Here is a 25,579-nt window from a genome sequence, read left to right on the forward strand (position 1 = left end):
GACGAATCTGCATACAGACGGAAGGTTGATGAGCTGGCCCTTTGGTCCGGCCATAACAACCTGGAGCTGAACATGCTCAAAACAGTGGAGATGAAAGTGGATTTCAGGAGGAGACCCCAACACTGCCCCCCCCTCACCGTACTCAACAGCACGGTGTCTACAGTGAAAACCTACAGATTTCTGGGTTCCACAATCTCCCAGGACCGAAGGTGGGCATCCAACAGAGACACAATCATCAAAAAGGCCCAGCAGAGGAGGTACTTCCTCTGCCAGCTCAAGAAGTTCAACCTGCCTCAGGAACTGCTGATTCAGTTCTACACTGCGATAAGCCAGTCTGTTCTCTGCACATCCATCACTGTCTGGTTTGGATCAGCCACCAAACAGGACAGGGACAGACTACAATGGACAATGAGGTCTGCAGAGAAAATCATTTGTGCCAACCTGCCCTCCATTCAGGACTTATACACCTCCGTTGTCAGAAAACGTGGGAGGCAACATCACTGCAGACCCATCACACCCTAGTCACAACCTGCTCCAATTCCTCCCCTCTGGTAGGCGCTACAGAGCACTGTACCCCAAAACATCCATCCGTCCATTATCTGAACCGCTTATCCTGCTCTCAGGGTCGCGGGGATGCTGGAGTTTATTCGGTCTGTCGTTCGGTGTGCCTTTTCGAGGGGGCGGGGGAACTGGGGGGAATAGCGTGATCCTCCCACGCGCTACGTCTCCCTGGTGAACCTCTTCACGGTCAGGTGAAAAGAAAAGGCTGGCGACTCCACATGTATTGGAGGAGGCATGTGGTAGTCTGCAACCCTCCCTGGATCAGCAGAGGGGGTGGAGAGCAATGACCAGGATGGCTCGGAAGAGTGGGGTAATTGGCCAAGTACAATTGGGGAGAAAAAAGGGGGGAAATTGTATTTGGCTTCTACATTTTAGATTGCTCTCTTTGATTTTATTTGTTTATTTATTTGTTTAATTTAAAGTGGCACCAGACATCGTCTTTTGCTTTAGCATATTAAATTGGTTTTGCTGTCATGGTGTGATGTGTATGGTAGGATGACAAACTCACCATTCAGATCAGTTGCCTACAAATCCTGTTTGCATCTTGTTGCTTTGGGAGACATAAAGACTGCTCTGCTCCACACACATCAGTGTTAGCAACTTTCCTTTACCTCGTCTGTGGACACAGCATCTCCTTTTCCACAACAGCTTTCTTGTTTGAAAAGTTCATCGTACTATTTCTCAGCTCCCTCCATTCTCATCTTTTAACCTCTCGTAGCCGACATTTGTGTGTCGGTGCCCACGAGCCTGGCTTGTTGCTGGCCTGTGGTTTTATTATCTGGGCAATCTGAAGCCATTAATCTCTCTCTGGCTTCTTCGCGGTCTGCAGCTTTAGCAGCTATTCATGGGATTTAGAAAAGTCGTTTCCACTTAAGCAGCCCCTTCCTCAGCAGCCTCTGTGTGTGTTTGTGCTGTTTTATGTTGTTCATGTATTTATCTTTGGTCTTCACAGTAAACAGCCTCCGAGGTGCCGTGTAGTCAATGCCACCCAGTTACACACTGGCTGTTTACTGAGGGACCCACTGCTGGTTTCACACCGACGAGACAAGAGACAACATCTACTTCCATGTCAGACACTTTGATCGAGTCAAATAAACACACACGCACACGCACACACACACACACACACACACACACACACACACACACACACACACACACACACACACGTAGTTGCAGGTCAGCATGTACCCTACCCTGTTCATACATATACAAAATGTTCCTCAAGATCAGCCACATTTGCATGTGTGTGTGTGTGTGTGTGTGTGTGGTGTGTGTGTGTGTGTGTGTGTGTTTTAGAGGAAATCTTTCAGCTGTCTTTATTCTCTTGCTGGTGCAGCTGGACTGAAACAATGTGGTAGTGTGTGAGGGATGCTCTCCTGTAGTGTGTGAGGAGTGCTCTCTGGTAGTGTGTGAGGAGTGCTCTCCTGTAGTTTGTGAGGAGTGCTCTCTGGTAGTGTGTGAGGAGTGCTCTCTGGTAGTTTGTGAGGAGTGCTCTCTGGTAGTTTGTGAGGGATGCTCTCCTGTAGTTTGTGAGGAGTGCTCTCTGGTAGTTTGTGAGGAGTGCTCTCTGGTAGTGTGTGAGGAGTGCTCTCTGGTAGTGTGTGAGGAGTGCTCTCTGGTAGTGTGTGAGGAGTGCTCTCCTGTAGTGTGTGAGGAGTGCTCTCTGGTAGTGTGTGAGGAGTGCTCTCTGGTAGTTTGTGAGGGATGCTCTCCTGTAGTTTGTGAGGAGTGCTCTCTGGTAGTGTGTGAGGAGTGCTCTCTGGTAGTGTGTGAGGAGTGCTCTCTGGTAGTGTGTGAGGAGTGCTCTCCTGTAGTGTGTGAGGAGTGCTCTCTGGTAGTGTGTGAGGAGTGCTCTCTGGTAGTGTGTGAGGAGTGCTCTCTGGTAGTGTGTGAGGAGTGCTCTCCTGTAGTGTGTGAGGAGTGCTCTCTGGTAGTGTGTGAGGAGTGCTCTCTGGTAGTGTGTGAGGGATGCTCTCCTGTAGTGTGTGAGGAGTGCTCTCCTGTAGTGTGTGAGGAGTGCTCTCTGGTAGTGTGTGAGGAGTGCTCTCTGGTAGTGTGTGAGGAGTGCTCTCTGGTAGTGTGTGAGGAGTGCTCTCTGGTAGTGTGTGAGGAGTGCTCTCTGGTAGTTTGTGAGGAGTGCTCTCTGGTAGTTTGTGAGGGATGCTCTCCTGTAGTTTGTGAGGAGTGCTCTCTGGTAGTTTGTGAGGAGTGCTCTCTGGTAGTGTGTGAGGAGTGCTCTCTGGTAGTGTGTGAGGAGTGCTCTCTGGTAGTGTGTGAGGAGTGCTCTCCTGTAGTGTGTGAGGAGTGCTCTCTGGTAGTGTGTGAGGAGTGCTCTCTGGTAGTTTGTGAGGGATGCTCTCCTGTAGTTTGTGAGGAGTGCTCTCTGGTAGTGTGTGAGGAGTGCTCTCTGGTAGTGTGTGAGGAGTGCTCTCTGGTAGTGTGTGAGGAGTGCTCTCCTGTAGTGTGTGAGGAGTGCTCTCTGGTAGTGTGTGAGGAGTGCTCTCTGGTAGTGTGTGAGGGATGCTCTCCTGTAGTGTGTGAGGAGTGCTCTCCTGTAGTTTGTGAGGAGTTCTCTCTGGTAGTGTGTGAGGAGTGCTCTCCGGTAGTGTGTGAGGGATCCTCTCTGGTAGTGTGTGAGGAGTGCTCTCTGGTAGTGTGTGAGGAGTGCTCTCTGGTAGTGTGTGAGGAGTGCTCTCTGGTAGTGTTTGAGGGATCCTCTCTGGTAGTGTGTGAGGAGTGCTCTCTGGTAGTGTGTGAGGAGTGCTCTCTGGTAGTGTTTGAGGGATCCTCTCTGGTAGTGTTTGAGGGATCCTCTCTGGTAGTGTGTGAGGAGTGCTCTCTGGTAGTGTGTGAGGAGTGCTCTCTGGTAGTGTGTGAGGAGTGCTCTCTGGTAGTGTTTGAGGGATCCTCTCTGGTAGTTTGTGAGGAGTGCTCTCTGGTAGTGTGTGAGGAGTGCTCTCTGGTAGTGTTTGAGGGATCCTCTCTGGTAGTGTTTGAGGGATCCTCTCTGGTAGTGTGTGAGGAGTGCTCTCTGGTAGTTTGTGAGGAGTGCTCTCTGGTAGTGTGTGAGGAGTGCTCTCTGGTAGTGTGTGAGGAGTGCTCTCTGGTAGTGTTTGAGGGATCCTCTCTGGTAGTTTGTGAGGAGTGCTCTCTGGTAGTGTGTGAGGAGTGCTCTCTGGTAGTGTGTGAGGGATGCTCTCCTGTAGTGTGTGAGGAGTGCTCTCTGGTAGTGTGTGAGGAGTGCTCTCTGGTAGTTTGTGAGGAGTGCTCTCTGGTAGTGTGTGAGGAGTGCTCTCTGGTAGTGTGTGAGGAGTGCTCTCTGGTAGTGTGTGAGGAGTGCTCTCTGGTAGTGTTTGAGGGATCCTCTCTGGTAGTTTGTGAGGAGTGCTCTCTGGTAGTGTGTGAGGAGTGCTCTCTGGTAGTGTGTGAGGGATCCTCTCTGGTAGTGTGTGAGGAGTGCTCTCTGGTAGTGTGTGAGGGATCCTCTCTGGTAGTGTGTGAGGAGTGCTCTCTGGTAGTGTGTGAGGAGTGCTCTCTGGTAGTGTGTGAGGGATCCTCTCTGGTAGTTTGTGAGGAGTGCTCTCTGGTAGTGTGTGAGGAGTGCTCTCTGGTAGTGTGTGAGGGATCCTCTCTGGTAGTTTGTGAGGACAGCTCTCCGGTAGTGTGTGAGGAGTGCTCTCCGGTAGTGTGTGAGGAGTGCTCTCTGGTAGTGTGTGAGGAGTGCTCTCTGGTAGTTTGTGAGGAGTGCTCTCTGGTAGTTTGTGAGGAGTGCTCTCTGGTAGTGTTTGAGGGATCCTCTCTGGTAGTTTGTGAGGAGTGCTCTCTGGTAGTGTGTGAGGAGTGCTCTCTGGTAGTGTGTGAGGGATCCTCTCTGGTAGTGTGTGAGGACTGCTCTCTGGTAGTGTGTGAGGAGTGCTCTCCGGTAGTGTGTGAGGAGTGCTCTCTGGTAGTGTGTGAGGAGTGCTCTCCTGTAGTGTGTGAGGAGTGCTCTCTGGTAGTGTGTGAGGAGTGCTCTCTGGTAGTGTTTGAGGGATCCTCTCTGGTAGTGTGTGAGGAGTGCTCTCTGGTAGTGTGTGAGGAGTGCTCTCTGGTAGTGTGTGAGGAGTGCTCTCTGGTAGTGTGTGAGGAGTGCTCTCTGGTAGTGTGTGAGGAGTGCTCTCTGGTAGTTTGTGAGGAGTGCTCTCCGGTAGTGTGTGAGGAGTGCTCTCTGGTAGTGTGTGAGGAGTGCTCTCCTGTAGTGTGTGAGGAGTGCTCTCTGGTAGTGTGTGAGGAGTGCTCTCTGGTAGTGTTTGAGGGATCCTCTCTGGTAGTGTGTGAGGAGTGCTCTCTGGTAGTGTGTGAGGAGTGCTCTCTGGTAGTGTGTGAGGAGTGCTCTCTGGTAGTTTGTGAGGGATGCTCTCCTGTAGTGTGTGAGGAGTGCTCTCTGGTAGTGTGTGAGGAGTGCTCTCTGGTAGTGTGTGAGAAGTGCTCTCTGGTAGTGTGTGAGGAGTGCTCTCCTGTAGTGTGTGAGGAGTGCTCTCTGGTAGTGTGTGAGGAGTGCTCTCTGGTAGTGTGTGAGGGATGCTCTCCTGTAGTGTGTGAGGAGTGCTCTCCTGTAGTTTGTGAGGAGTGCTCTCTGGTAGTGTGTGAGGAGTGCTCTCTGGTAGTGTGTGAGGAGTGCTCTCTGGTAGTTTGTGAGGAGTGCTCTCTGGTAGTGTGTGAGGAGTGCTCTCTGGTAGTGTGTGAGGAGTGCTCTCTGGTAGTGTGTGAGGAGTGCTCTCTGGTAGTGTGTGAGGAGTGCTCTCCGGTAGTTTGTGAGGAGTGCTCTCTGGTAGTGTGTGAGGAGTGCTCTCTGGTAGTGTGTGAGGGATCCTCTCTGGTAGTGTGTGAGGAGTGCTCTCTGGTAGTGTGTGAGGAGTGCTCTCCGGTAGTGTGTGAGGAGTGCTCTCCGGTAGTGTGTGAGGAGTGCTCTCTGGTAGTGTGTGAGGAGTGCTCTCTGGTAGTGTGTGAGGAGTGCTCTCCGGTAGTGTGTGAGGAGTGCTCTCTGGTAGTGTGTGAGGAGTGCTCTCTGGTAGTGTGTGAGGAGTGCTCTCCGGTAGTGTGTGAGGAGTGCTCTCCGGTAGTTTGTGAGGAGTGCTCTCTGGTAGTGTGTGAGGAGTGCTCTCTGGTAGTGTGTGAGGGATCCTCTCTGGTAGTGTGTGAGGGATCCTCTCTGGTAGTGTTTGAGGGATCCTCTCTGGTAGTTTGTGAGGAGTGCTCTCTGGTAGTGTGTGAGGAGTGCTCTCTGGTAGTGTTTGAGGGATCCTCTCTGGTAGTTTGTGAGGAGTGCTCTCTGGTAGTGTGTGAGGAGTGCTCTCTGGTAGTGTGTGAGGAGTGCTCTCTGGTAGTGTGTGAGGGATCCTCTCTGGTAGTGTGTGAGGAGTGCTCTCTGGTAGTTTGTGAGGAGTGCTCTCCGGTAGTGTGTGAGGAGTGCTCTCTGGTAGTGTGTGAGGAGTGCTCTCCTGTAGTGTGTGAGGAGTGCTCTCTGGTAGTTTGTGAGGAGTGCTCTCTGGTAGTGTGTGAGGAGTGCTCTCTGGTAGTGTGTGAGGAGTGCTCTCTGGTAGTGTTTGAGGAGTGCTCTCTGGTAGTTTGTGAGGGATGCTCTCCTGTAGTTTGTGAGGAGTGCTCTCTGGTAGTGTGTGAGGAGTGCTCTCTGGTAGTGTGTGAGGAGTGCTCTCTGGTAGTGTGTGAGGAGTGCTCTCCTGTAGTGTGTGAGGAGTGCTCTCTGGTAGTGTGTGAGGAGTGCTCTCTGGTAGTGTGTGAGGAGTGCTCTCCTGTAGTGTGTGAGGAGTGCTCTCTGGTAGTGTGTGAGGGATGCTCTCCTGTAGTGTGTGAGGAGTGCTCTCCTGTAGTTTGTGAGGAGTGCTCTCTGGTAATGTGTGAGGAGTGCTCTCTGGTAGTGTGTGAGGAGTGCTCTCTGGTAGTGTGTGAGGAGTGCTCTCTGGTAGTGTGTGAGGAGTGCTCTCTGGTAGTGTGTGAGGAGTGCTCTCTGGTAGTGTGTGAGGAGTGCTCTCTGGTAGTGTGTGAGGAGTGCTCTCTGGTAGTGTGTGAGGAGTGCTCTCCGGTAGTTTGTGAGGAGTGCTCTCTGGTAGTGTGTGAGGAGTGCTCTCTGGTAGTGTGTGAGGAGTGCTCTCTGGTAGTGTGTGAGGAGTGCTCTCTGGTAGTGTTTGAGGAGTGCTCTCTGGTAGTGTTTGAGGAGTGCTCTCTGGTAGTGTGTGAGGAGTGCTCTCTGGTAGTGTGTGAGGAGTGCTCTCTGGTAGTGTGTGAGGGATCCTCTCTGGTAGTGTGTGAGGAGTGCTCTCTGGTAGTGTTTGAGGGATCCTCTCTGGTAGTGTGTGAGGAGTGCTCTCTGGTAGTGTTTGAGGGATCCTCTCTGGTAGTGTTTGAGGGATCCTCTCTGGTAGTGTTTGAGGGATCCTCTCTGGTAGTGTTTGAGGGATCCTCTCTGGTAGTGTGTGAGGAGTGCTCTCTGGTAGTGTGTGAGGAGTGCTCTCTGGTAGTGTTTGAGGGATCCTCTCTGGTAGTTTGTGAGGAGTGCTCTCTGGTAGTGTGTGAGGAGTGCTCTCTGGTAGTGTGTGAGGGATCCTCTCTGGTAGTGTGTGAGGAGTGCTCTCTGGTAGTGTTTGAGGGATCCTCTCTGGTAGTTTGTGAGGAGTGCTCTCTGGTAGTGTGTGAGGAGTGCTCTCTGGTAGTGTGTGAGGGATCCTCTCCGGTAGTGTGTGAGGAGTGCTCTCCGGTAGTGTGTGAGGAGTGCTCTCTGGTAGTGTGTGAGGAGTGCTCTCTGGTAGTTTGTGAGGAGTGCTCTCTGGTAGTGTGTGAGGAGTGCTCTCCGGTAGTGTGTGAGGAGTGCTCTCTGGTAGTGTTTGAGGGATCCTCTCTGGTAGTGTTTGAGGGATCCTCTCTGGTAGTGTTTGAGGGATCCTCTCTGGTAGTGTGTGAGGGATCCTCTCTGGTAGTGTGTGAGGGATCCTCTCTGGTAGTGTGTGAGGGATCCTCTCTGGTAGTGTGTGAGGAGTGCTCTCTGGTAGTGTGTGAGGAGTGCTCTCTGGTAGTGTGTGAGGGATCCTCTCCGGTAGTGTGTGAGGAGTGCTCTCCGGTAGTGTGTGAGGAGTGCTCTCTGGTAGTGTGTGAGGAGTGCTCTCCGGTAGTGTGTGAGGAGTGCTCTCTGGTAGTTTGTGAGGAGTGCTCTCTGGTAGTGTGTGAGGAGTGCTCTCCGGTAGTGTGTGAGGAGTGCTCTCTGGTAGTGTGTGAGGAGTGCTCTCTGGTAGTGTGTGAGGAGTGCTCTCTGGTAGTGTTTGAGGGATCCTCTCTGGTAGTGTGTGAGGAGTGCTCTCTGGTAGTTTGTGAGGAGTGCTCTCTGGTAGTGTGTGAGGAGTGCTCTCTGGTAGTTTGTGAGGAGTGCTCTCTGGTAGTGTGTGAGGAGTGCTCTCTGGTAGTTTGTGAGGAGTGCTCTCTGGTAGTGTGTGAGGAGTGCTCTCTGGTAGTGTGTGAGGAGTGCTCTCTGGTAGTGTGTGAGGAGTGCTCTCTGGTAGTGTGTGAGGAGTGCTCTCTGGTAGTTTGTGAGGAGTGCTCTCTGGTAGTTTGTGAGGAGTGCTCTCTGGTAGTTTGTGAGGAGTGCTCTCTGGTAGTGTGTGAGGAGTGCTCTCTGGTAGTGTGTGAGGAGTGCTCTCTGGTAGTGTGTGAGGAGGGCTGTCCTGTAGTGTGTGAGGAGTGCTCTCTGGTAGTGTGTGAGGGATCCTCTCCGGTAGTGTGTGAGGGATCCTCTCCGGTAGTGTGTGAGGGATCCTCTCTGGTAGTGTGTGAGGGATCCTCTCTGGTAGTGTGTGAGGAGTGCTCTCCGGTAGTGTGTGAGGGATCCTCTCCGGTAGTGTGTGAGGGATCCTCTCTGGTAGTTTGTGAGGGATCCTCTCTGGTAGTGTTTGAGGGATCCTCTCCGGTAGTGTGTGAGGGATCCTCTCTGGTAGTGTTTGAGGGATCCTCTCTGGAAGTGTGTGAGAAGGGCTGTCCTGTAGTGTGTGAGGTATCCTCTCCGGTAGTGTGTGAGTAGTGCTCTCAGGCAGATGAGAGGTTTCTACCCTGCAGTGGAGAATGGAGGCTTTATTCCTCCACAGGTTTTGTGTGATAGTGATGCCGCTCTGTCTCGTCTGCCTGCTGTGTGAAGCTGAAAGTGTTTAGTTGAAACCTTGAGATAGACTTAGCTGGGTTAGACCAAGGTGAGTTAGTAGGATTATGGGAAACTGTTTTTCCTTCTCATTTTTTTTCTTTTATTCTAATTCGCTTCACCCTCCTCATCTACTAAACTTTTCATCTCCCTCTGTCTTTCTCTCTCCCTTTCTTAAATACAGTCATTTTTTGGGATCATTTTCCAAAAAATATTATTACTCAGAGAAAATAGACATTCCTATTAGGACAGTAAAGAGCTTGCGGTCATTCTCTCTCTGTCTCTCTCTCTGTCTCTCTCAGTCCCTGTCTCTGTCTCTTGCCCTGTCTCTCGCCCTGTCTCTCCTTTTCTCTCGCCCTGTCTCTTTGTCTCTCTCTCTCTCTTGCCCTGTCTCTTTCTCTCTGTCTCTCTCTTGCCCTGTCTCTCTGTCCCTGTCTCTTTCTCTCTGTCTCTCCCTCTGTCTCGCTCTCTTGCCTTGTCTCTGTCTCTCTCTCTCTCTTGCCCTGTCTCTCTGTCCCTGTCTCTTTCTATCTGTCTCTCTGTCTCTCTCTCTCGCCCTGTCTCTCTCTCTCTCTCTCTCTCTCTCTCTCTCTCTCTCTCTCTCTCTCTCTCTCTCTCTCTCTCTCTCTCTCTCTCTCCATGTCTTTCTCTCTCTGTCGCTTTCTCTCTCTCGCCTCTCTCTCTGTTGCTCTCTGTCTCTCTCTCGCCCTTTCTTTCTCTCTCTGTTGCTCTCTGTGTGTCTCGCCCTGTCTCTGTCGCTCTCTCTGTCTGTCGCTCTCTCTCAACAGCAGCTGTCATCCACTCTGATAATTGATTTGCAGTTTTTTCAAACGCTGGTCAAACGTGATAAGAGTTAAGCTTGAAGAGTGACATCTCTCCAAACAGATATTAAACCTCGGCTGTCTTTCCGTTGACTTCCACCGACGCTGCTGTCCAGCAAATCAGCAGTGAACAGGGTTACAGGTTTTTTCCTTTTGTATGCTCATAAAACTCTACAAAAAACTTTGATCTGCATAGCATTCAAAGAAACAAAGCATTTGGTTGGAATTGAAGGTGCAGCCTGAAGGTAGCCTAAATCTCCTCCTCTCTTCCCTCTACTTTGTCTCTCATTATATAACAGTTTTGTTGTTTAATGTTCGCTGGTGTCCCCTGAAGAGGCTGCAGTCTAAGAAAATGAAGGCAATTAGTTTCCTTCTGCAGTACGTCGCCTTCTGTGCTGCCAGATGTCTCCACTGTCACAGGACACACGCAGACCCACAACCTGAGACACACACAGGGCAGCCTGCAGGAAAATGAACCTACACACACCCATAAACAAAGACAAGAACATGCATAAATAACACCAGCACATGCATGTGTGAACACACAGATAGGTGCGTTTATGAACAAGTACTTGAACACAAACACATGAATGCACATTTAAACACACATGCATGCGGTGCTCATGTGCAAAATATAAATAAGGCGATTCACACACACACACACACACACACACACACACACACACACACACACACACACACACACACACACACCGGTCTGTCTTTGGATGAAAAAAATCTGACATTTCCTCTTTAGTGCACACGCACAGTAGGAATGCTTCCTCCACTTCCATCACGTCTCTGTGTCTGTGTCTGTGTCTGTGTCTGCCTGTCTCCTCTGCTGGTCTTATTACTATGGTTGTATTAGAGCTGGCTGCAGCCTCCTTTAAAAGGTCCGCAGCAGCTCGTTTATATTTTGGAGAGAATAACAAGGTGGTTCCCTGGAGCCCTCTGCATTCTCTCACCAGCAGCAAGTGATTAATTGGCATTTAAAAGGTAAAGATTAAGCTTAAGCTCTGCCTACAGATTTACTGAGTTTAGCAACTATTTCTCTGCAGGTATAGTTTATAAACTACAGGAAGTTTTTATCATGGGACTCTGTTCGTGTGTATGTGTGTGTGTGCATTTTTTTTTGCTTAAATGTATATATGTGTGTAAAGACACTATTTGATGTGTCTGACAGTGAGCAGATAAGCAGCTGCGCAGCAGAAATGTGCAAATTTCTTTGCTTATGTTTGTTTTGCGCTGTGCACATCACTCTGCAGCCCCGAGCTCACGTGAGCTCAGGTGTATGTTAGTGTGTGTGTGTGTGTGTGTGTGTGTGTGTGTCTGCATGCAGTGCATTTATTTATTTATTTATTCCCGTGCATGCACAGAGGACAATTGGAGTGTGCTGTACTGTGTAGAGGAAGATCATCTTCGTCTTCATTTCTTCTTTCCTGAGCTCAGCAAGAAACTTTTATCACTGGAGTGAGCGAGTACATGGTTGATAGGTAGTTTGTGTGTGTATGTGTGTGTGTGTGTGTGTGTGAGGATTAGTACTGAACTTCGTGGACTCATCAGTTGAGTTCGGATCTCCATTACTGTCTTATTCATCAGCTTAATTAAAAGGGCGAGAGATGCACAGAGATGGAGACAGAGAGAGAGCGAGCTGCCTGGTAAGAGGCAACATGGCTGATGGGCGCTTATCAGGAAGTTCCCTGTATAGCGACAGTTACTGATTGGTGCTGCACCCGTCATCGCCCCATAACGCCTTTCAAACAGAGGCCTTTTCACGCTGAGTCTGTCGGATTGACTTACATACTTCTTAAACCTGTGGCCTCATAGTTAAAACCTTAACTCAAATATAAACCAAAGGGTCGCCCTGCCACCAAATCACAAAAAATAGGATTTGAAGCTGCTGTCACTCGTAGACTGATTGAAAGGTCTTAATAAAAGGACTAAAACTAAACAACTAAATCTGAGTTTCTTTTTTCTTTTCTTTTTTTTGGATTTTTTCCCTCCCTTTTCTCCCCAGTTGTATCCGTCCAATTACCCCACTCTTCCGAGCCGTTCCGGTCACTGCTTCACCCCCCTCTGCCGATCCGGGGAGGGCTGCAGACTACCACATGTCTCCTCTTATACATCTGGTCACCAGTCGCTTCTTTTCACCTGACAGTGAGGAGTTTCACCAGGGGGACCTAGTGCATGGGAAAATCACGCTATTCCCCCCAGTTCCCCCTCCTCCCCGAACAGGCGCCCCAACTGACCAGAGAGGTGCTATTGCAGCGACCAGGACACACACCCGCAGACATGGCCAATTGTGTCTGTAGGGATGCCGGAAAAAAACAGGAAATCATTCATTCATTTATTGGTTTCAGAAAGGTGGTGCTGTTGTGAGTTAGACCTCCAAGTCATCATGATGTCGTTTCTCGTGTCACCATTCCACATAAACCAAACATATTTAATGCCATATTCAGCAGGATTGTGTATACATGCATCTGCATAAACTCTCTGTGATTCAGTACCGAGGAGGATGAAGAAACAGACAGGAACCCGACATGACCTCAGCGTACGGTATCTGTGCCATCGGTGGTTGCATACTTGTGGTTCGAGCATCATTTCTGAGGTGAACTATGACCCCCGACAACATGCCTCATGGAGCTGAATGCTCCAGGCGGTAAATAGTGAGTGTGAGCAAACCTACACATTTTGAAAAAGGAGTAGGAGAGGATTGATTTGTGAGACATCGGTCAGTTTTATTGCATGGTGATAAAAAGTGCCCAAGGGCAATGCAGCAAATGTGTGTGTATAGGACTTAGAACACGCCATTTGAAACCACAAAAAGAACATGGTACGTAAGTCACACGTTAAGTTCTCCAGGTCATGGAATAGAAGTTAGCAACATCAGGAATCAGGAACATTTATTTTGTCATTTCATTCCATGCACCTGCGCACATGAAATGAAATGAAATATCGTTTCCCCTAGCCCACAGCAGTGCAACAGACAAAAACACATCCAAACTACAAGAACACATAGTATATCCACACTACAAAAAAAATCTACAAAAACTACAAAACCACATATCCAGCATATCAACAAAACAAAAAAAATCACTGTCCAAGAGAGCGAACGCCAGGATGACTGTCGGAACTGCCAGTCTGCATGGGCTAGCAGTTAGCTTAGCCTGCCCCGCTTCCACGTCCTGTCAGACCACCCTCAGTGTTTGCTGCTTGGTCGTAGCTCCAAGCAGAGCCGTAGTCCTTGGGCCCACCGGATGCAGCACACCAGGCTTTCCCAGCTGATCCAGCACCAGCTGTCCCAGCCAAACACCTTCAGTTCACCTCCCTGCACTCCACATGACGACACTAAAAACACAGTTGACACTAGGCGAGGCCGCCGCCAGACCGCCCTCGATGTTGTCAGAACTGTTGGTCTGCATGGGCTAGTAATTAGCTTAGCCTGCCTCGCCATCAAATGAAGACACAAACTTAGACGTGGACAAAGACACTGCGTGGACGGTACTGGCTGAGGCCGCCGCAAACGTGAATTCGCGCCGCCATCTTCCCACACCAGAAGCAGAAGATCATGATGAAGAAGGCGATGCTAACATAACAGTCGAGGTGGGTCCTTGTGATGTACTACTGAACTGTTAAAATATACTCATTGCTTTTAATTCATGAATACAAAATATGATACTTCTGCAAACTGGAAGTTCACTTTATTCAAGATATCTTTGGGTTAACTAATCTCATGTCGATGGTGATCAAACTTCTCTGTCCGCTGTTTCAAACAGACCTACATGTTCACACTCAAGAATAATATTAACATGAATATGCCTGAACACAAACCAGTCTGATGTCATTTAGCGTTTTGATGGACCCTTTTGGAAAGCGAACCACCAGTTTGAGACTAGAACCCGAAGGCTAACATTGCCTACATCGCTTTGTTTGACAGACTCGTGTTTTTCTTCCAAGATGTCGTTGGAACACCTTCCAGTTAAGAAACTATCTATCTATCTATCTATCTATCTATCTATCTATCTATCTATCTATCTATCTATCTATCTATCTATCTATCTATCTATCTATCTATCTATCTATCTATCTATCTATCTATCTATCTATCTATCTATCTATCTATCTATCTATCTATCTATCTATCTATCTATCTATCTATCTATCTATCTGTCTGTCTGTCTATCTGTCTGTCTGTCTGTCTGTCTGTCTGTCTGTCTGTCTGTTTGTCTGTCTGTCTGTCTAGCCACCTTGGTAATGATATCGTAAAAATAGAAGAATTTGTTACAAATCAAGGATTAATTTCCCCATATTCGATGTTATTATTTGTTGAACAAATGCACACACCAGCAAATTAATATAAGTATGAAAATAAAATAAACCAACTTGTCTCTTTCGCCTTCTCTCTCTCTCTCTCTGCCTCAGTGTCTCTCTGTCTGTCTCTCCATCTCATCTGGGCATTTTCGTCTTCCTCCCCTATTCCTTCCCTCCCCCCACATCCCTCTCTTTCGAGACAGCGGCTTTTATGACTAGCTCGTGAATCACATGGGGTTGCAGAGGGGGTTTGGGTGTGAACGTGGTTGTGGGATAGCGGGGTTGGCTAGCTATACAACTGGCTGTATATCTCCACCTCTGATGGGAAGATCGAAGTCAGGGTGGGTGGTGACAGCGGTGGCAGTGGGGGGGGGGGGGCTTTAGGGAAGACCGCCGGGGCCTGTTAATGAATGAGCCATACCACACAGGCTGCGTCACTCCCTGGGTTAGTTGAAGTCCTGGCGTGGAAAGACGGCCGAGGTGGTCATCCGTCTCATTCATGGAGAGCAGGGTAGAGAAACCAGTCGCCGACATGTAAAAGTGCATCTGGATGAGGACAAGGGAGAAAATGTACTCAAAGACAAGTTGGAATAAAAACGCTTTAGCTGCCGTTGATTACATCAGTCACGCCAAAGAGCCGTTCCAGATTGAGAAATTAAAAATTAAAAAAATTTGTTGATACAGAGAACACCTTTGTAACTTTTTAAAAAATAAATCTTTATTGAATTCATTGTAATTATAGCTTATTTAATGTGGGAAAATAAAACCACCACATGCAGAATTGGTTGCGCTCCGTCAACAATGAACTACTTCAATGCAAACAGGAAGAACATCTTGACCATATCGCATATTCAGATATGATAAGCTTTAATTTGATGGGAAATACCAAAGCAGTAAAACGTGTATGTCATTTTTAAAACTGTTAGGGGAATAATAATAATAAAACTGTTAGGGAGTTGTTCCTTATCCGATGAGAGGGTCTAAGGACAGGATGTTGTGTTGCTGTTAAGCCCACTGAGACAAATTTGTAATTTATGATATTGAGCAAAACAAATAAAATTGATTTGATTTGAATAAAGAAAGGCCTGTAAGACAATTACTTTCCTTGAACAAATATGGGAAATAGAAATGGAAGCCATTAAACGCAAAATAAAGCAAAGAGAAAACGTTTCATAAATTTATTGTTATTTGAAATTAAATAATAAAAATGTCAAGTTATTTTTTCATTGAACTTATTAGGGATTTATGGGAGGCGTTAGTTTGGTTTTAAGAAACACTACCACATGTCTCCAAAGGGGTCGCCAAAGTCACCTTAGATGTGAAACGTTTACATAGTAACCAAGTGCATTCAGGAAGGAATCAGGAACGATTTATTGTCATTTCTTACATGTATTTGCATAAGCAAAGAATTTAAATTTCATTTCCTCACCTCAAAGTGGTGCAAAAAAACCAAAAAAAAACACACACATCCAAAAATTTCCCAAAAACGGCACCAAACACACACATCCAAAATTTCCCAAAAACAACACCATGAAAAACATACGAAAACAGAGAGAGAGAGAAAAAAAAAAAACACAAGCAGTTAACAACACAGTCCACTTAGTGCAACACAGTCCAAAAACTCCACCATCCAGAGAACAAACTCGAGCCAGGATGACTGTCAGAACTGCCGGTCTGCATGGGCTAGCAGTTAGCTTAGCCTGCCCCACTTCCGCGTCCTGCCAGACTGCCCTCGGTGTTTCCTCCCTGGGCGCAGCTCTAGGCAGGGTGGTGGTCCCTGAGCCCATCGGATGAAGCAGACCAGGCTCCCTCAGCTAATCCAACGCCAGCTCTCCCAGCCAGGCACCTTCAACACACCCCACTCCACATAATGACAGGCGCAGAGGAAAAACACTGCACAGTCGATGCTGGGCGAGGCTGCCGCCAGACCGCCTCAGTCTTTCGTTACGAGTACAGGTCTGGGCAGGGCCATATGGCTCCGGAAAGGGCTGTAAGCGTTCTCAGCCGATCCAACGCCAGCTCTCCTAGCCATTAAACGAAAAAAATCCACAACCAAATAAAAAACTTCGCACGAAGACACAAACTTCGACTCAGGCATGGACAAAGACGCTGCATAGTCGGCACCGGGTGAGGCCGCCGCAAACACAAGTTCGCGCCGCCATCTTCCCACATCGGAAGTTAAATGTTACATGAACATTATCACTTGTCTGTTGCAGATGATATAAATCTTTTAAGTGTTAATACACGGAGGGTCAAGTTCTTGCAGTGTTAAGTTACTTACATTATAATGGAGTAAGTATCTTTACATTTGTTCTTAATTTAAAAGGGTGAGTTTGGCATCTAAAATATTCTTGCTTATGACAACAGCTGGAATTTATTTTCTTTCTTTGCAAATACAAATTGCCCGTGTGCTGTCTTTTAACAGACTGTTTATGAAGCTGTGGAAGGTTTTGTAGTTAAGAGTTGAGACAAGGTCCTGGGTTCGAGACCCGGGGTAGCCCTACCTTGGTGGGTCATCCCAGGTCGTCCTCTGTCTGGAGTTTGCATGTTCTTCCCGTGTCTGCGTGGGTTTCCTCCGGGGTCTTCAGTTTCCTCCCACAGTCCAAAGACATGTAAGTTGGGTGCATTGGCGGTACTAAATTGTCCCTAGCAATGAATGTGTGTGTGTGTGTCGGCCCTGTGATGGCCTGGCAACCTGTACAGGGTGTCTCCCCACCTACTGCCAAATGACTGCTGGAATAGGCTCCAGCATCCCCGCGACCCCGAGAGCAGGATAAGCAGTTAAGACAATGGATGGATGGAGTTAAAACAGGGCGGCTGAACGGTTTGAGGAAAAATCACAGTTCTGCTTTTCTCAACAGTCGGTGTGTTCGTCAACAGCTGCGTCAGGGTGTCGTGGTGTCAGACGGATGATGGGATTAATCAACACGGTTATAGTCCAGTGGCTTTTTATTCTCTTATTTGTGTCAGCAATGTGTTGCTACTGCTACAGAATATACAAAAATGTAATTTTTATCAGATGTCATAAATATCCTGCAGGTGATTAGCGTCATAATTGAGTGCCACACTGTGTCAGAAACCTAAAATTCGGGGTGTCAACCAGAAGTCGATATGAGCTGGGTTCTGCTCCCACGGTGAATGGTTGCTTATCTCTTGCATATTATTAAATGACACCAAAGCTTGCTGACTATGTGGGCCACACGGCGTTTGAATAGAGCCGACTTCATCCTCTTTTAGTCATCCCCCGTTTGTGAATGTAAAACACCCCTCGCTGCACCCTCCGCTGATAAATTGTCCATTGTGACAGGAACACGATTACATGAAGACGCGGCACTCGGGCCATTCAGCAAGCGGACGGAGCGGCATGTCACATCTAAGAGGGCTTTGAATAAATATCCCCCGTCTCCAACAAGGCCCACTTCCTTAATCAGGTTGCCGGATGGTAATGATTAGCTTCTTGCCGCCACCTGCACCCACCAGGCACCCATGGCTGAACCGTCCTCTTAACTCACAATCCGCTGGCAGGGATAATACCTGATTTAACCTTCTGCTAATCTAGCCCTAATCTGGACCATGGCGTGTTGTTTATTGTTTTCCTTTTTTCACAGATAAATTTCATTTATTCTGACAAGATCTTTCACAGAATCGGTGCTGGTGGATATTGACGTGATCCGCTCCACTTCATATTCCACGTATTCAGGAAGAAACAGGATGGAAGCCGATTGTATCTTAAATCCCTCCACTCGGTTGTACTTAACAGTCAGATGATTACCTAGAGAGAGAGAGAGTGATGTGGGTTATTGTTTCTGTTAGGGGTCACGGGGGTGGGCGAGGTGGAAGAGATTACCGCCGCATCATTTCATTCTGTGTCTGGATCCAAAAACGGGATTAGGAGCGGACAGAAGGATTGGAATTTGGTTATCGCTCCTCTGCGGAGGCATCTGTCGAGGGCACTGGTCCTTGAAAAGAAACATATTCTGGTGATTAGGCAAACATCAGAGGAGAGCAGCTGCCTTTGACCACCGCCTATCATTTTAATAGAGGAATGTGGGGCAGGTCAGGACAGCCACACTGTCCTTCTCTGTGGGTGAATCTGAGGCAACATAAAATGTTCATATACATATAAAAACCGTTGATTGCCAGCGTGTTAGGTTTTAGCAAGGCACTCAATTACGTTCATCTTTTTTTTTGGGGGGGGGGGGGTCTCCTCTCTTTTTTCTCCCCAGTTGTACTTGGCCAATTATCCCACTCTTCCCGAGCCGTCCCGGTTGCTGCTCCACCCCCTCTGCTGTTCCAGGGAGGGCTGCAGACTACCACATGCCTCCTCCCATACATGTGGAGTCGCCAGCCATGTCTTTTCCCCTGACAGTGAGGAGTTTCACCAGGGGGATGTAGCGCGTGGGAGGATCACGCTATTCCCCCCAGTTCCCCCTCCCACCTAAACAGCCGCCCTGACCAACCAGGGGAGGCGCTAGTGCAGCGACCAGGACACATACCCACATCCGGCTTCCCACCCGCAGACACGGCCAGTTGTGTCTGTAGGGATGCCCAACCAAGCCGGAGATAACACGGGGATTCGAACCACCAATCCCCATGTTGGTAGGCAACAGAGTAGACCGCTATGCTACCTGGACCCCTGAACAAGTCCAATTTAACCCAATTATCTAAACCACGTATTGGGAAGTGAAGGTTAAAAGGTATGATGTGAGATGTCCAGTAAGATCTATGGTGGATGACGTTGCTGATCTACTTCCTGGTTCCGCCTGCAGGAAGTAGCAGCCTATACTTACCATAGGTAGTGGTACCATCCATAAACTAGCTGGCCAGCACCATAGAGAAGTCATAGATAATGGACAGTCATGGATACAGTCTGACTGACACACTGGGGGGGGGGGGGTTGTTGTTCCATAAGACACCTCTGTAAAGCTGAGTCCATAATAGGAAGTCGGTGAGTAAAATGGCATCATAACAAAAATGCAGGATAGTAAACCTGAAATCAAGACCCAGGTTGTAGAAAAACAGAATGTCCCTTTACTTTTATGTCGCCGCTGTACGTTTCTGCTCTGAACTTCCATCCAGATGGAAGGAGTTGATAGGATGCACGAAGGAGTGGGTGAGCGGAAGATGTCTCTGATAATATGGTTGATATTCTGGATTGCCCGGTGAATGAAAATAGTTTGAAAGAGCTGCATTTTAGTTCAGGATTTTATTGATAGGTTGACAGTTTTTTGAGACACATGGTTAAAAGTTTACGTCCAAACTGCAGCTGCTGTGTGTTCACACTTCTACTCGGCAAGGAAGACAAACAATAAGTGGATCTCACTTTTAATTTGGTTGGATATTTGCTCTATATCAAATTCTGAGAACTGTGCCCTTCAGTGAGGTTTCAGCCAATGCCAATTTTCTACCTGTGCCATTTTATTACTTTCAGTTTTAATTAAGACGGTGAGTATCCAGTGACATTCAAGCTCATTACCTCTCCCTGATTCTCAAAGCGACTAAAGTTATTAAATCACTTCTGTCTAATTATGAAATTACACCTGTCTTCATTTCATGAGCAAAACTGGTTTCTGTGCGGAGGGAGATCCATCTTGTGTTTCTGGTGAAGTGGCTCTTATGAAATATCAATGAGCGGAGACATGGCATTGAATTACTGTGCACATGTGTCAATAGTGTTTATCCTGATGCTGAGCTGTGCCGTACGCAGCATGCTGCTTTCAGACAGGAGAACGAGAGTTTAACCTTGAAGTATTGATTTTCTGCCCTAGCGTTCATGTACTTTGTATCTGAAGCCATACGGTCTTCATCCTCTTTCTCTTCCTCCTTCTTTGTGTGTCATCTTTGCTGTTTCCCACTACAGAGATTCTGAATGGAGGTGTTTATGTGGACCAGAACAAGTTCCTCTGCCATGCGGACACGATTCACTGGCGTGATATTATCAAGAACTCTCAAGCGGAGCTCCTGGTGGTACCATCCAACAAAAGCAACCTTGGCTGTAAGTATGTGGACTGAACCAATTGGCAGGAGGTTGTCTGTTGATGTCTCTTTTACGATGGAACAATGCTGACATACCAACATGAGTGAACACACACAGGCACTCTTTTTTGGGTGGGATTTTCCCCCTTTTTCTCCCCAATTGTATCCGGCCAATTTCCCCACTCTTCCGAGCCGTCCTGGTCTCTGCTGCAGGCTACCACATGCCTCCTCCCATACATGTGGAGTTGCCAGCTGCTTCTTTTCACCTGACAGTGAGGAGTTTCACCAGGGGGATATAGCACATGGGAGGATCGTGCTATTCCCCCCAGTTCCCCCTCCCCCCTGAACAGGCGCCCCAACCAACCACCAACCAGAGGAGGTGCTAGTGCAGCAACCAGGACACATACCCACATCCGGCTTCCTGCCCGCAGACACAGCCAATTGTGTCTGTAGGGATGCCTGACCAAGTTGGAGGTAACATGGGGATTCAAACAGGCGATCCCCGTGTTGGTAGGCAACAAAACAGACCGCTACGCTACCCGGACGCCCGAATGCACATACACTGGTGCATTGGGGCGTGGTTATGTTTTAAAATCGGGGAGCAAACTTAATTGGCGGGGGGGGGGGGTCTGGGGGCTCTCCCCCAGAAAAAATAATTTTTTTTAAAACAAATTTCCTGCATTTCTCCACTACTTGCCAGAAGAGCCGCTGACTGAGATTATTCTGAGCAGCATGCATGGGAATAAGTTACAATGTAATCGATTTGTGTATATTTTTGCTTTCCCCTGACGGTCTGAATAACTCACTGCTGCACATACTGCTGTTGCGCCATGCGGCTGTGTGTTGTAGCGTGAGAGTGTCAGTTGCGTGAGTCTCACAGTCAGTGCGTGAGAATTGTTAGCCCTGTTCATAACCACGTTACACTTATAAGAGTTCATTTGTGAACGTCCCATCTCCACAGCCGAATCCTGTCCAACATTTGTCGAGAGAAACATTTCATCATCATCTAAGTGACCACTTCAGTCTCAGCTGACTGCAGGTACCCCCACCCTTATAAACAATACAGTGACTGCAGGTGTCCCCACCCTTATAAACAATACAGTGACTGCAGGTGTCCCCACCCTTATAAACAATACAGTGACTGCAGGTACCCCCACCCTTATAAACAATACAGTGACTGCAGGTGTCCCCACCCTTATAAACAATACAGTGACTGCAGGTGTCCCCACCCTTATAAACAATACAGTGGCATATCGACCCAAACCAACGATTGGTTTCATATGCAAATTGCTGTGACCATTAACTAGAGTTTCAGTGGCCATGTGTACTATTCACAGAGGATTGGGGAATAGTGGTAACCAAACATACTGCTCAGTTCTTAAGGTTTGACTCTCATCATCCACTGGAGCACAAACTAGGAGTCATCAGGACGCTGTTCCACCAAGCTGACAACGTCCCCACCGACACAGCGGCCAGGGAAGGGGAGAAATCCCACATTAAACAGGCAGGCCCTGGTTAAGTGTGGTTATCCTAACTGGGCATTTGTCAAAGCCAGGAAGACGCCCAAACAGTGCACCAGCTGATGGAAGACAGGAGAAGGACAACAACTGTCTAAGCATAAACCAGTGGCAATTCCATATGTGGCGGGAGTGGCGGATCAGTGGAGACGTGTATTTTCCAAACAACACGTCTCAGTTGCTTTCAAAGCCCAAAATACGCGGCGCCAGAAGTTGGTCCACCCCAAGCATCGGGTCCCCCGGCACAAAAGGAGCAATATAATGTACCCTGTTCAGTGCCAGGAGGATTGCCGTGACATGTACATTGTGGAAACCGAACAGATGCTGGCCAAGAGGAAGGCACAACACAGGAGAGCTAAGATGTCAGGCCAGGACTCCACAGTCTACACCATCTACAGGCCAGTGACCACTCTTTCAAGGATGAGGATGTGCACATCCTTGATAGGGAGGAGCGCTGGTTTGAATGGGGAGTCAAAGAGGCCATCTATGTGAAGAGGGAACCATTCCCAATTCCTCTGTGAATACTTCAACTTTATTTCACACAAAAATGAAAAAAATACAATTTATACATGCATAATACACAAAATGGTGTGAAAAGGGACACCCCAAGGAAGCTCAGCAGAGCTTATGAACAGGGGCCCATACTTCAAGAAAGTAATTTACATAAAAAGTAACAGATAGAAAAGGAAAGAAAATAAAACCTACAAAGAAAAATAAATTTAAAGTCCTAGCCCTATAATTAGCAAGTTTTTTTGTATATCAGTCAGCAGTATATTTCTGAATTAATTTATGTTTTAATGTATGGATGATGACATTTTCAAATCGTCACTTAACTCGTTCCACACCTGTGGGCCTTTACATGCCACACCAAGGCTCGTGCATCTAAGCCTGTGCCACTTGCCCGCTATAAGGTTCTTATTTCTGGTGCTAAATGCATGCGGAGTGGGGCAAATTTGAACGAGGTCACACAGTCTGTCACTGATCCCATAGTTAACATGGTACAACTAACAAGCATTATGAAAAACATCAGAGTCAGCAAGCCTTAAAAGACCATAATTGTGGAAAAGAGGGTCCGTGGGCGCACAGACCCCGGACCACTATATGGCGTGTATAACTTTCTTTTGCAGAATCTGTAGTTATTTTTTAGATGACTGGGAAAAGTGTTGCACCAAATAACATTGCAGTAATTGATATGGAGCTCAAATAAAGACTTGTACAATAGTAGTAGTAGTAGTAGTAGTAGTAGTAGTACACATGGCCATTGTAACGCAAGTTAATGGTCACAGCAATTTGCGTATGAAACTGATCACTGGTTTTGGTCGTTATGCCACTGTATTGTTTATAAGGGTGGAGATACCTGCAGTCAGTTGAGACTGAAGAGGTCACTTAGATGATGATGAAACATTTCTCTCAATAAACGTTTTGTCCAGATGAACTGATTCACCTTTCTGTGACAAGGAACTGGTAACTGATTTTAGACGTAACAGAGATGCAGCCAGAGTGTGCAGCATCACACATTCCACAAGTGTGGAAATGGTTGTGTCATCCAAATATGTGGGTACTATTATCGATGACCACCTTAAATGTGATGTGAAAACTGGGGTTACTGTGAAGCGGGGCAGCAGAGAATTCACCTTCTCCCTAAACTAAATTCCTTTTCTGTCAGCCCCGTCATCCTCTGTCGCTTTTCTCAATCTTTTATTGAGAGTCTCCTGAGTTTTTCTTTCATCTGCTGGTTTCACAGCCTCACGGTAAAAGACAGAAACAGCCTGAACAGCATTGTTAAAATCTGCCCTCACATCACTGAAGGGAAACAAGGAGATCTGAAGTCTTCGTGCGACCATCACATCCTCCAGAAAGAAACCAGTATGTTGGCTTCTTCTGGACTTGTTCTAGCAAGAGGATGTTCTCTGTTGCCATCAGGGCGTCGTCGTGTTTTACCTGCTTGTAAATACAACCATTATTCTAAACCACTCAGTCCCTCTGCAGCTCAGCTACTAAATGCTCCATAGTGGGTTTTATTGTGTTTACCAAGTTTATCTCGCCTGCCAGCATTAATAATTACTTATAGGTCTTAAGAGATTTAATTCCACATTTGGCTTCGGAGTGTTATTATTTCTTGTTTGTGTTATTTGTTTGTTTGTATGTAACTGTGTTTTAGTGTATTGTACTGGATTGTAGTCAGGGGGCCAAGCAGGTTCATTCAACATACACTAGTCTATCTTTTCCCATGTTCTGTTTTCAGTCAATGATCACATTTTAGCTGAATGGCATGTTTCTTCTTCCGGAGGTGGGAGTTGAAGAAGACCTCATGGACAGGGGCCTTTGCCAGATGTTCCCATTCACCCTCACACGTTTGGGTTTGCCAGGTCTGTCCGGCAGCCTTCCCCACCATCTGATCCAACTCACCACTAGGTGGTGATCAGTTGACAGCTCTGCTCCTCTCTTCACCCGAGTGTCCAAATCATACGGCCGCAGATCTGATGATACGACCACAAAGCCTATCATTGACCTTCGGCCTGAAGTGTTCTGGTACCAAGTACACTTACGAACTACCTTGTGTTCGAACATGGTGTTTGTTATGGCCAATCCATGACTCGCACAGAAGTCCAATCACAAGGCACTGCTCGGGTTCCGATCGGGAAGGCCCTTCCTTCCAATCACGCCCCTCCAGGTTTCTCCATCTTTGCGCACATGAGTGTTGAAGTCCCCCAGCAGAACTATAGAGTCCCCAGGCGGAACCCTATCCAGGACACCACCCAGAGACTCCAAGAAGGCCAGATCCTCCAAACTGCTATTCGGTGCATAAGCACACACAACAGTCAGAGCCTTCCCCCCAGCGACTCGCAGTCGTATAGAGGCGACCCTGTCATTCCCCGGGGAGAACTCCAACATGGCGGCACTCAACCGGGGACTTGTGAGTATCCCCACACCCACCCGGTGCCTGTCACCTTGGCCAACTTCGGAAAAGTAAAGAGTCCAGCCCCTCTCCAGGAATTTGGTACCAGAGCCCATGCTATGTGTGGAGGTGAGTCCAACTAAATCTAGTTGGTACCGCTCTACCTCCTGCACCAGCTCAGGCTCCTTCCCTGCCAGATAGGTGACATTCCACGTCCCGAGGACCAGTCTGCAAGTTGGCACGCCCCAGTCCCCACCTTTGCCTGCCACCTGGCCTGCATTTCACCCTACCCCAATGCTCATACTTATGGGTGGTGGGTCCACAGGGTGGTGGCTTATTGTTATTATTATTATTGTTGTTATTGTTATTATTATTATTGTTGGTGTTATTATTATTATGGCTTATTACTTATTAAGTTTATTTTCAAAAAGACAAAAAGTGGGGTGGCAAAACCATAACCTTGCTCCCCCTAAATGAATAATAGGGATGCATTTACTGCACTTGCGCCATTGCTGAGGCGCCTATGCACCGGTGTATACACATACACACACACACACACACACACACACACACACACACACACACACACACACACACACACACACCCACAAAAACACAAACCCACTACAGACACGGGCACAAGCACACACATGCATCCATCCAAACTCACAAATGCACACACACACACATCTGCATTAATCATCCTTTGGCCTGGCGGTGAATGGGAGGCGTATCACATAGCGTTAGATCAACGTGTGAAGCTCCACATTGTGTTGGTGTGTCAATGGCTCGGCAGCCTGGCCCATGGAGCTGCTGTCCACTGTGCTCTTTCTAAACTTCACCAAATCTGACAGCTGGTTTGAAGCCCCCCGCCCCCCACGGTCCCTGCAGTGGCTCGGCTCCCACCCCCTTGGACATAGCAGGCGACCCTATCCGGTGGACATCTTGTGTCAGTAGAACTGGCTGTTAAACACAGACTCCCTCAAACCTTCCCCACATTTGTGTCCGTTCTGGGTTTTTTTTTGTGGTGGTGATGCTTCATGCTCATTTGGAGGACTTATGTCAGGCACTCTGTTGTCTGTCATGTTCATCAGAACATGTCAGGGGGAACAGTAAGGACAGCCAGTGCTGCCCAGCAGTGAACAAAGATGGACTCAATGTGGAAAACGTCCAGAATTTCTCGAAAGAGAGGTTTTATGAAGATAAAAATGAGCCAAACATTTAAAACCCGCTGGTGTTCAGTGGCGAGTGAAAGGAAGCGGAGAGGAGGAGGATGAGAAATGAGGAAGAAGAGAGGAGCCTGCCAGGCAAA

The 25,579-nt window shown here is 47.8% G+C and overlaps 1 protein-coding gene across 1 annotated transcript in view; it reads left to right on the forward strand.

Moving 5' to 3' along the window:
* The window catches only part of LOC130131813 (receptor tyrosine-protein kinase erbB-4-like), a 350,966-nt gene that overhangs the window by 163,126 nt on the left and 162,261 nt on the right, over nt 1–25,579 (forward strand). The window contains exon 5 of the mRNA XM_056301588.1: nt 19,736–19,870. Coding sequence (XP_056157563.1) covers nt 19,736–19,870 — 135 coding nt within the window. The remainder of the gene's footprint in view (nt 1–19,735; nt 19,871–25,579) is intronic.

Source organism: Lampris incognitus, chromosome 21 (assembly GCF_029633865.1).
Source record: "Lampris incognitus isolate fLamInc1 chromosome 21, fLamInc1.hap2, whole genome shotgun sequence".
Classification (NCBI taxonomy): domain Eukaryota; kingdom Metazoa; phylum Chordata; class Actinopteri; order Lampriformes; family Lampridae; genus Lampris; species Lampris incognitus.